The 12,459-nt window shown below is 41.4% G+C and overlaps 1 protein-coding gene across 2 annotated transcripts in view; it reads left to right on the forward strand.

Annotated features, from left to right (window-relative positions):
- The window catches only part of EIF2B3 (eukaryotic translation initiation factor 2B subunit gamma), a 138,230-nt gene that overhangs the window by 28,302 nt on the left and 97,469 nt on the right, over window positions 1-12,459 (forward strand). For both annotated transcript variants that reach the window (XM_077333936.1, XM_077333937.1), the window contains exons 4-5: window positions 5,000-5,159; window positions 9,789-9,900. In XM_077333936.1, coding sequence (XP_077190051.1) covers window positions 5,000-5,159; window positions 9,789-9,900 — 272 coding nt within the window. The remainder of the gene's footprint in view (window positions 1-4,999; window positions 5,160-9,788; window positions 9,901-12,459) is intronic.

The following is a 12,459-nucleotide window of genomic DNA, read 5'->3' on the forward strand; positions in this document are numbered from 1 at the left end:
CGGGTCAGCTTATATGTGAGTATATACGGTCATTTCCATCAACCTTCACATGTTCAATGTTTACAAGCTTTTGAGATTTGATTATCTGTTTTTGAAACTGTTTTGAAAGATACAATATACTGCTTTTCATATAAATGCTGATATGGTGAAAAAAGAAAAAATATATATATAAGTGTGTGTGATCTGGGAGGTCCAAAGTTTGTCCTAGGGCCATTCTCTGGGGCATCTCATGTTTGCATGGTTCTTTTGATGTTTTGAACTGGATCCCAAAGTTTATACTGCATATAATGTTTTTCCCTTCTCCAAATGGTGTAATAAATGTTATGAAATTACAATTGTTTTTGCATGATTTTTATCTCTACTTGCACTGACTAAACCTGAGGTATGTACATAAGTATGCACATACTTCAGACCATGTTGATTCTTATCATATACTTTTTAATAACTGGGGAGTGCCGCAATCATTATTGCTGCATACATTTAATTAAGATGTGCTTTATCTTTTTCATTTGCATATATTATGAAACACAGCAGGGTTACATTCCTGTCCCCCCCTTTTTTGTCACATGGACTTATTCTCTGTGTGTTGTCTCCATCAGTGGCTCATCATGAAGGTGTGCTAGCCTTACAGAGTACATATCTTTAAAAGCAAAGGCTGTACCATTTATTTTCTTTTTACAACCCCAGCCATAGAAAGTAAAGGAAAATACACCCTTCTGCTAGGTTGCTGGTGTGGTTTATTTTTTCATTCAGCCATTAGTTTATTCTTTCAGGGGTTCCACACTGGAAAAGGGGCATCCATCAGACAGTAAGGGCTTTATTTATGAGGGTGTTGGTGTTTCAAAGGGGAGGCTGTTGAGTCCCCAAAGAGCCTTTCATGGTATACTCTCAGCGTGCATCTGAGGCCGCTGCTCTGTTCATCAGGAGGAGAGGCAGAAATGTGGGCTTCACTTAGCAACCATGTGTTTCACTGGTCCCTGTGCTCTCTGACGTTTATTTACATATTGAGAGAGTAAATGGGTAGAACAGATGGCAACCAGACATTTGGTGGTTCTGTTCCCTTACACTCCTCGGGGGTCTTGCATTCAGTCTTTGCCAAAGTTCGTCCTAAAACAAGAAGCCTGTTCGCAATTATGAAGCCTTGTTGGCAGTTCACTAGGGCGACAGATTAAAGTACATAGTTAAATAATTACAAGACTGAGTTTATAAGTCCAGATAGTTGTTTCTAAAGCCCCATCCATGGGTCTGATGTGGATTTTGCCATTGATGTAAATGTGTTTCCGTTGTGAAGTTTCCTATTGGAAAAGGAACAATTTGTTATTTAAAAAGCAATTAAACTGCAATCTTTTTACTAATGCATTTTTAAAAATTGTTTTTATTAAAGATTTTCATTAATAAAATAGCAGAGTGAAACAAGGTCTTGGAAAAGAAAAAGAAACAAAATAAAGGACAAAATAGTAGCAATGAAAATTCAGTTTTCTGCAAGAGCATTATACCATAATTGTTTTCCATTATCTCCTCTGTTTTCCAGTAATACAGTACTTTAAAACATTTATATTATCTAGTTAAACTTATTAAACTTAATTTTCAAAGCCTTCAGTTAGTAAGTCACTTTTGTCTTTCTATTGCAAAAATTCCAATAGGAACTTCCAGTCTTGTATAAATAGGGCTACTGAGTTTTCTTTCAGTAAAGTAGTCAATTTTGCCATTTCAGCAAGCTCTCCTAGTTTAGGTATTTGTGGAGCTTTCCATTTCTTAACAGAAACAATCCTTGCTGCTGTTACCATAATGTTCTATATTTCTTGTCCATTTCTTCTTCCATTAATCCTAGTAATATAACTTCTGGTTTAAATTGGAATTTTAGATTTAGAATAGTTTGGATTCTGTCATAAATCTGTATCCAGAGTTTTTAAGCTTTGTCACAAGATCACCAGAGATGGACGAAAGTACCTGGAATGTCTTTACACTTCCAGCAAATATTTGTCATTCCCTTATGGATTTTGCTTAAAGTCACAGGTGTCAAATACCATCTGTACATCATCTTGTAGAAGTTTCACCAAAGCATTTTGAACAGATTTTATGTTGTCATGATGAACTTGTCAGATACAACTTTGAAAGTTTCTGGGATCCCATGTGTGCTTCAACTTGCTTAAAATTATTGACTCATTTTCATTTTCTGCTTGACATAAAACCCCAGTTACGCTGGGGTGGGGTTGCTCTGATGTTGTTGATATTTTATCTGTTATTTCCTTAGTTTGGGGAAACCATGAGGCATATTATGTTCAAGAAGTTGGACTAGAGGGGCATGTGGGTGATGTTTTCAACTTTGAAAATGTTTTATCAGTAAATAAATGTTTTTTGCACTGGAACTGGTACTGCTGGATGTGTTCCTGCTTTCATATATATCACAACAAGAGAATATAATTTACTATTAAATCAATTATTGATTTATTAGGGGAATGAAAATTCTTTATTCCTTAACTAAATGGAATAGAGCCTCTTGTGGCGCAGAGTGGTAAGGCAGCCGTCTGAAAGCTTTGCCCATAAGGCTGGGAGTTCAATCCCAGCAGCCGGCTCAAGGTTGACTCAGCCTTCCATCCTTCCGAGGTCAGTCAAATGAGTACCCAGCTTGCTGCTGGGGGGTAAACGGTCATGACTGGGGAAGGCACTGGCAAACCACCCCGTATTGAGTCTGCCATGAAAACGCTAGAGGGTGTCACCCCAAGGGTCAGACACGACTCGGTGCTTGCACAGGGGATACCTTTACCTTTACCTTAAATGGAATTCTGAACAGGATGGAAATATTTTAGTGTTTATATTAACTGGTAATAACTTACTGCTGTTTTAAAAGAGAGATATTAAAATTATGAGTTTAAAGTATTTTGTTTAAGACAAAAACTAACAATGGAGTTGTGAACATGCTAATATGATGTGAGTCTGTAGTGAAACTGAATGGGGGTGAAGTGCATTAACACACTTAAGTAAACTTCCTGTAATTATTTGTTTTATTTCTTCTAATTTTAATTGAGTTAATTTCAGTCTACTCAGAAACAAAAGGTGACCCCCTTTACCAGCTGCCCATTTATTTCTAGACACAAATCCAAGTCTTGCTTCTTACCTTTAACTGCCTAAATGTCTTAGGGCCAGGGTATTTGATGGACTGCCTCCTCCCATATTATCCAGCCCACTAGTTGAAATATGCCCACAAACTCTGTTAGATGAGTGGCAGCCAAAAAAGGGACTTTTTCAATAGTGATACTTTGCCTATGGAATGAGTATTTCCTTAAGTCTCCCTTGGCACCCATGATATTATCTTTTAATCTGAATGGAGGTTTTACTATTAGAGGTGGACAATATTCAAGGATTCCCTGTTCTCAAAGAATTTGCTTATGCTCTGGGGGAAGAATTGAGACTATAGCACATATTATATTTGATTTCCTATTGAAAGCTGAAGCTAGGAAAGGAATTCCTCCCATCATCCCTCTCCGTCTTTATTTATGGTACAGACTATGGGCAAAGCCTCTTGCATACATATGGGCAAAGCCATTGCATTGCAATGGGCACTAGATTGGGGAGTGGGGTGGAAGAACTCTGCGAATGGCCTCCCCCCTCTCCCGAACTGGAAAAGCTGCAGGCTGGAGACTCCCGGGAGGGGAAATCACCAGCAGGGGCAGCTCTCACACAGCAGGGATATGCAGCCTCCGATCCTCAGAGGCAAGTGGAAGGAGGAAGGGGTGGTCAGGGGTGGGGGACGGAACAGACACGCAACCCTGTTAGAGGAGGAGGCACTTAGAGGTGTGACAGCCGCCCTGAGTGGGTGTTAAGCGCTGAGTGGCACTTAAGCCATGAGACCAGTTTCTCCTCCAAGCCCTTACCAGAAATATTAAGTGGAACTGATGAGGTTTTCCAGAGTTTTCAGTTTTTATGTTGTAAAAATTCTGAAGACATCCCCCAGTGGTATTATCACCTCTCACAGTAGTTTTCAGTGACTCTTAGATTGATGGGGTGGAGAGAAGACATTCTTTCATATGATGGTGAAAGAGCAAATGCTAAATAAATATGTATAAACACACAGACTTTATATCTTAGTTCTACATGATTTTCCTAGAGGTTTCCCATTCAGATTTATGATGAGCTGTATCCAGGCTTAATTTCTGCAGTCATTATAGTATAAGGCAGTGGTCCCCAACCTTTCTGAGGTTGGGGACCGGCAGGGCATCGGGGCGCGGCCCGTGGCCCGCGCGGGCCGCGCCCACGCATCGGCTGCGCCCGCTGGCCGCACCCACGGGCCGCGCCCACGCATCGGGCCACGCCCCGCTGGCCGCGCCCGCACATCGGCCGCACCTGTGGTCCGCGCCCGCACATCGGGCCACGCCCGTTGGTCGCGCCCACACATCGGGCCGCGCCCGCACATCGGGCGCGGCCCGGCCCTGATTCCCTCTCCCCGCCCTGCCGCAGTAAGAAGCTTCCCGGGCCGCAAGCTTGCGGCCTGGGAAGTTTTTTACTGCGGGGGGGCGGGGAGAGGGAGCCGCGGCCCGGCGCCATGGCCTTAGCGGCCCGGCACCGGGCCGCGGCCCGCAGGTTGGGGACCACTGGTATAAGGTGTTCCTAGACAACATTAATATCCTCCCCCTTCTGATATCACTCAGTCCCATTAAGCTACAGGAGAAGTAAAATGGTGGATTTGTTATGTCTTCGTGCCTTGCTGATATGTCATGCTCATTTCTATAATATATGAAGTTAATGCCAGCATTTCTGCAATAGACTGCATACAGTGCTAATGTTGTCAAAACCCATGCACAAGGCTTAAGTTCTATTTATTTGACCCATTCTAGAGTCTGTGTTAACAGAACAAGAAAAATGTCTTGGTGAAATGACCCATATCGTAGATAAGAATGCTTTATAATAGCTGTTGGAAAGCCTTCCCATATTGATTTCATTTCATTTGCATTTCTGAAAAATATGTGTTATTCATAATATGTTATTTTCTGTTTGATAGACAGATGTGTTGGTGTTAAGTTGTGATCTAATCACAAACATTGCTCTTCATGAAGTAGTGGACTTATTCCGGGCTCATGATGCCACATTGGCCATGCTGATGAAGAAAGCTTCTGAACCAGCGGAGGTGGTACCAGGACAAAAAGGGAAGAAAAAGCTGGGTAAGCAAAAACTCTCAGATTCTGACTATAGAAATACTATAGAAATTGGGAACTAGGACACAATTTGGCAGTTTTCTAGAAATTCAGGTGGAATATGCTAATCAAAATGGTATTCCAGATAGCTTTCTGTGTTTTCCAAAAACAAAGTGTATTGTCCGTGTATTGTCCTGATAACTATCCAGTATCCAAACATAGAGGGACAGAACAAGATTCAAATTACACAAAAAGCCAAAATCAATAATAAATCCTCCAGTAAATACAGAACTCTTGCGTGTGCTATGCTTTAGTTGCAGAACCTTATGGTTTTACTATCTGAATTTGTATTCCTAATTGCAGAATGATGGAACTTTTTGAATTGTAGAATGTATAATGTTGGAACATTCATATGAACCTGATTATAGAACTCAGAGAAGGAAATATTTAAATACCAGATGTCAACTCTGTCCGTCCGTCTACGCATCCAGAGATGTGTATTTGTATTTTGCCTTGTGCTTGTGAACATGTGATTTAAAATATAATTGCTGTCCACAATGGTAGCTTAGTTCCTTACACCTATGTTGACTGTTTTTGAGCTCCTGTTGCTTAAATTTCTCTCCTTTCCTTCTTGGACTAAGAGTAAACACATGCCCTCCTGAACTAAACTGCTTCTTGCCCTGTTACTTATTTCTTCCTGTTTGCTGTGACATGGAGCAGATGCAGTCTGTCAGAAAGCTGGGTAAACTGTATCGTGCAAGATTTAAATGTGCATTGGAACTCCCACTTTCAAGGAGACCTCACTATATTTATTTAGTTTTACATTTGTATTCTACCCTTCCCAGAAGACTCAGGCTGGATCACATAAACAAAAGTACAGATCCAATAAATAATAAAAAGTAAACATTTTACAATCCTGAAATTAAACAACAATTAAAACTGGTTTACCTAAAAACCTCCTACTTCTCATGGGAAAAGGGGGGAAATAACAATAATATTATAATAATATTTAATTTCTATACTGCCCCTCCCTATATGTGCTTGGGATGGTTCACAACAATAAACTACATATGATATATATTGTGATGGTTGATCAGGTTGAGTTTGGGCAGAGAGGCCAACAGGCTGAATTGAAGTCCTCCAAGACTATCAGCCTGCGAAACTGTAAGACTCACCCATCCAGCAGCAGGGCATTTGCTGATGTATTCAGTGGTCAGTACATCAAATATTGTGATGAGCAGGGGGTTGGACTAGATGGCCTGTATGGCCCCTTCCAACTCTATGATTCTATGATTCTATGATTCAAATGGCCAGACTCGCCACTGTGTTTCTCATCAAACCTACATATTCAGTGTCCGGATGCCCTAAAGCAGCGGTGTGCAACCTTTTTCCGGTTGCGGACCGTTGCCAAGGGGTGGGGGAGAGAGTGACCCGGGGCCAGCACATGCGCAGACCTGCCGCGAATGTGCATTTGTGCTTGGCAGGGCCGCAAACACACACAAGTAGGAGTTTCGTGCATGTGTGGATCTTCCACACATGCGTGTTTGCACTCCTGGAGGGGGCGCAAATGCGCATGCGAGTTGGCTCTGTGCATGCGTGAAACTGCTGTGTGCGTGTTTGTGCCCCCATCAGGCGCAAACGCGCATGCAGGACAGGCCCGCGTTTGCGCCGCCGGCATGTCGCCGGCCACGCTTCCCTCTCCCCTCCCCTGCAGCAAGAAGCTTGCAGGGCTGCAAGCTAATCGGCCGCTTCGGCAGCCACTTTGCTTGCGGCCTAACAACGAGCTTCTCGCTGCGGGGGCGGGCGGGGAGAGGGAGCCGCAGCCAGCTGCCGAGGGGGTTGGGGAATACTGCCCTAAAGTATAAAGACTCATGGACAAGCATCACAACTCCTTCCCCCGACCTTTTGTCCAGAATTGAGGGAAGTCCAAGAAACTGGGTGGAGCCAGTTCTTTCAGGGTGATAGTTCTGCCCTCTAATGCCTAGATCTGTGAGTGTCCTGTATAGTGCAGGGGGTTGGACTAGATCCCTTCCAACTCTATGATTCTATGGTTCTATCTGTAACACATACCTGGTCCATGTTTTGCTTTATAAAAAGTTCTGTAGAACAGTAGTCTTGTTCTTTATGGACCTGGAGTTACAAAACACCAAGGGAAAAGCTATTACCCCTACCCTACCATATAATTGTCCTGGGATAGGACGAAGGTTAGACAGGATGCAAGCATTACCATATCTTCCACCACTTTGTTTACTGGGAGTGTTAGAGCTGGGGAAGACATGGTTGGGAAAGTACAAAGTTAGAGTCCAATGGCACCTTTCAAACAAAGATACAGTAACATGGAATGGAAGTAATCAGTTCATACTTATAGGCAAAGTGTCCAGATTAAGAAAAGAATGTACAAATAGATAATCAGTTGCTGACAGTAGTTAACTGACACCTTGCTTTTCGACCTCCTGCCTGTCCTCTAGCATGGAAGCATCATGGGATATCATCTTCTTTGAAGTAGAGCATTGGGCTGTCTCCGTTTGCAGATCAGAGAAAAGCATATATATATATATATATATATATATATATATATATATATATATATATATATATATGTATGTATGTATGTATGTATGTATGTATGTATGTATGTATGTATGTATATGTATATGTATATGTATATGTATATGTATATGTATATATATATATATATATATATATATATATATATATATACCATCCAAAGTACATTGCAGTAGACTTGTTATAGTCATGTTACAATCTCCTTGTTCAAATCAATTATTCCAATTAAGAGATAAACAAAAATACAAAGGATATTTGGCCCTTATGAGGGATTGTTAAGAATGTAGGTCAGCATATGTAGTGAAAGAAAGAAATCAATATCTTTCTTAAAGTTACTGTACAATATATTGCTCAAATCAATTCTTTCAAATAAGAGATAAATTAAAATATAGAGGATATTTACTCTCTATTAAAATACAGAATACTGAGGAAGAATTAGTGGCATGGTCAGGAAAGGCCATTGAGCGTATATATATGTATGTATAGAATCATAGAATCATAGAGTTGGAAGGGGCCATACAGGCCATCTAGTCCAACCCCCTGCTCAACGCAGGATCAGCCCAAAGCATCCTAAAGCATCCAAGAAAAGTGTGCATCCAACCTTTGCTTGAAGACTGCTAGTGAGGGGGAGCTCACCACCTCCTTAGGCAGCCTATTCCACTGCTGAACTACTCTGACTGTGAAAATTTTTTTCCTGATATCTAGCCTATATCATTGTACTTGCAGTTTAAACCCATTTTCCTTGGATCACCAAATTGTTCTCCAGATGTTTGCAGATCGCTCCCTTTAATATCTGCTCCATTATCTTCCCCACAACAGAGGACAGACTCACTGGTCTGTAGTTTCCTGGGTCATCCTTCCTCCCTTTTTTGAAGATCGGGATAACGTTTGCTCTCTTCCAGTCCTGTGGGAGATCTCCAGTCCTTAAAGAGGTCCCGAAGATGATGGACAAGGGTTCTGCAAGTTCTCCAGAAAGTTCTTTGAGCACTCTCAGGTGCATTTCATCCGGCCCAGGGGATTTGAACTCATCCAGTGCAGCTAAATGCCTCTCAACAACCTCTCTGTCCATGTCAACCTGCCACCCAGACACTATCCTTTGGCTACTGCCATCTCTAGATGTGCCTAAATCCTTTGACCTGTGGGAAAAAACAGATGTAAAATAGGCGCTGAGCCTTTCTGCTTTCTCTGCATCCTCCATTAGAGTTTGTCCATCCGTACCCAACAGTGGGCCTATTGCCTCCTTTACTTTACGTTTGCTCCTCACATAACTGAAAAATCTTTTCTTGTTACAGTGGGCTTCCCTGGCCAATCTTAGCTCACTCTCAGCTTTGGCCTTTCTGATGATTGATCTATAGTGCCTAGTAAAGAAGTGTAGGCAACATATTGTGTTTTAAATTTGCAGTAGACCTAACACCAGGATAGAGGTGTGTATTCATATATGTGTGAGGGGGAGGCACTAGGGATGTGGCCTGGGAACCAAGGGAGCAGAAAACCAAAAACATTGAAGAACCACTGGTTTAAACTATCTTCTCCCATCATCAGACTTTTCACATCCCCAATTATGGAGATCCCCAGTCCCTTGATGGCCTAGTTTTGGCAATTTCTTCTGGAAATCACAGCACATTAATACCAGTTAATGTTAATGAATATTCTTGTATGAAAAAATGAACCTTTCCACAACGATAAAATAAGGTTTGTAAAAAATAATTGGTTTTTTTTCTGTGCGATAGAAGGAGCAATTAGAGATGACTTCCTCATGATCATTGGTTCTTAAGAATGCAGATGTAAAGCAATAATACTGATACAGCATAAGGCATATGAAGAATTCTGTAATTCACCAGGTGTTCTGGGGCTTCCATTCGTCTTCTGTCACTTCCAGGTACAGGTAGCTGCAGCGGCCCCAAAAATATTTCTTCACCTTTCTTTGGTTCCTCCTCTGAATAGTATTTGAGAATTTTAAGGAATACTTTAAACTTTAATGAGCAAACTTAATTGACATTTATATGTTCTTGGCTGATTAGCCCTACTCTTGTTAGATTGCATTAATATAGGGCTGTAAAATAATTGTGTTATAACTTTTTATTTTAGTTGAGCAACGTGATTTCATTGGAGTGGATAGCATGGGAAAGAGGTTGCTCTTCATGGCCAATGAAGCAGATTTGGATGAAGAAATTGTCATTAAGAGATCCATCCTGCAGAAGTAAGTTTTGGTGTTCCATTTAGGTTAATTAATTTGGTTTAGAACTATGTAATCAAGAGTGCTAAAACAAATAGCTTTTTAAACAAGAAAAACAGGCAAGAAATCATTTTCCAAATTTGAAGGGTCATTTTTGTATGGCATAATTTGTTCTGTAGTTCTTGCTCGTTTGCATGATTTATTCTGGTTTTAGTAGTCAAGGAATGGCAAATGCCACTTTCTGTCACTAAAAATATTATTTAGCCCCATTCTTGCTTTCAAGGATTTCTTCAGGTATCTGGATCACAGCATAAAATTTTGCTATTTTAAAATAGAAACTGAGATTCTCCAAGAAGCTGAATTCTGTGCCCATCTCCATCCCATGATCTTGAACAACTGCACAGAATATGCAATCTTCCACAAAATCAAGAAATCTCAAAATATTTGTGGGTGTGGTCATGCAGTGAACATTGAATCTGTTGTTTTTAATCCAGGGCAAAATAATCAGATACTAATATAATAAAATAAGACTTCTTATTTCCTTGTGACAAACTATATGGGTGACTACCCCTCTGGTTTTTTTAACCTATAATATCTGCTTCCATAAGGCAAACCACTATCGTGAGAGACCAGATTTCCTCTTCAAAACTTTGTTTTAGAGACTTATGGAGAACAAGCTGCCTTATATTAATAGTTTCCAGTGTGAAGACAGCTTCCATATGGAGAGATTAAAGATGTCTTTATGTGGTAGGTATTGTGGCCACCATCTTTTAAAGACATGAAGAACAAGGCTTTGAATTTTATGACAGGAAATCATTTAAAGTCAGAAACCTAGAGTGGGGGTGGGGTGCTGGTGTGAGCTTCAGAAACTTTACTCACAGTACTTGAAATTCTTGGGACTGATGTCTCCTAGTATGCTGAGGTGGAAGACAGGTGCAATAACAGAATTGCACCTGGAGCACAGATAATGGCAGACCCCCACTGCTCAAGTGACAGAGAAGGGAGGAGGCAACTCCTTGCTGTGGAGCGGGGCTCATTTGGTCCCTCTCATCAGGACATTTAGAAGGCTTCTCTGCATGCTCATTTCTCAATCTTGAGGGAGGGCAGAAAAAGTGTCTGGGAATGTAAAGGAGGGCTCACACCTCAGAGAGCACAGTATCACTTTTGTAATACTTCTCAGGGCAAACCTGAAATCAACCTGTTTCCTCCTTTGCCATCATCTCAGAGGTTAGAGAGCAGTGGCAACTGGAGCAATCTTTAATTTTGAGAATGGTTGTAATAGATACACCTATGGGGACTCAAGGGGGGAGGGATCCTATTTCCTTCCCCACTGGCTCCTCCTTCTGTTTGCCCCTAAAACAGGGAAGGTCCAATTTCCAGTGTTCACTAGTGCATCCACCATCCACTTCTAGTTTTTTCTCCATTTTTTCTCCTTCCCACAAACTTCATCTTTTTTTCTTTCTACTTTCTACTTCCCCCATAAACTGCTACCACTTATCTTTCCTCCTCCTCCTCTCCCCTTCTCATATTCTTGCATGGCCCCATTGTGTGGTTTTTTTTATCTGTCTTCTTGGGCCAGAATTAGATATATGACATCAGCACTGAATTGCTAACATTTGGAGTAGATTGTCCAAATGGGGTAGGGCATCAGTAGCAAGTTCTGTATTCACTGCTGCCATTCACAGACTGGGTAGGGCAGGGGTAGTAGAACTATAGCCAACAGAGGATATTATGTGTTATTTTCCGTATAAAATTTAGTTGAAGTCTGAAGTAATTTGTAGTCTGATGCTGAGGCATGGATTCATGTTGATCTTCAGTCTTACAAATTCTCCCACTTCTTGCAGCTGTCATGTGCTAACTTGAGTGCGGATATCAGATATCATTCCCTTCTTACTTAATATGGTAACATCACCACTTTAACTCTTTAAAGCTCAGATGCTGGTAAAGAAGTTTTCTTTTGAACATTACAATATGTTGAGGAGGTGATTGTGTAGCCAGTGTTCCAAAAGCCACTTGTTTTGTTTATTGACCTGGTGTAGTGGTTAAAAGCAGCATCTCAACTGCTAAGCCGGGTTTGATTTCCTGTTCCTCCACATGCAGCCAGGTGGGTGACCTTGGGCTCGTCATGGTCCTGATAATGCTGTTCTGATTGAGCAGTCCTGTCAGAGTTTTCTCAGCCCCACCTACCTCACAGGGTGTTGTGGGTAGAGGAAGGGGCAGTGATTGTAAGCCACTTTGAGTTCCTTTTGGTAGCAGGAGGCGGAGTATAAAAACCAACTCTTCTTCTGTTTGTCTGCTTCATCTTGTGTTCATTTAGCCCCACAAAGGTCACACTTGATTCTCTTAGCATGTGACACTCATTTAAATGTAAAGATATAGTAGCACAGTCATCCTTAGATATTTACAAGCAGGAGAGAATCAAAGATTTATGGGGGGGGGGCATTTCATGTATTCTCCCTCTGTTTTCTCTTTCCCTTCCCTGAAAGCCCACTTATTCCCCCCTCCTTTCCTGCTTCCCTCTCTCCTTCCCATCCATTAGCCCTACCCTACCTTTATTCCTTCCCCATCTTCTCCTGGTAGCTT

The sequence above is a fragment of the Paroedura picta genome, chromosome 4, assembly GCF_049243985.1.
Source record: "Paroedura picta isolate Pp20150507F chromosome 4, Ppicta_v3.0, whole genome shotgun sequence".
NCBI classification, from domain to species: domain Eukaryota; kingdom Metazoa; phylum Chordata; class Lepidosauria; order Squamata; family Gekkonidae; genus Paroedura; species Paroedura picta.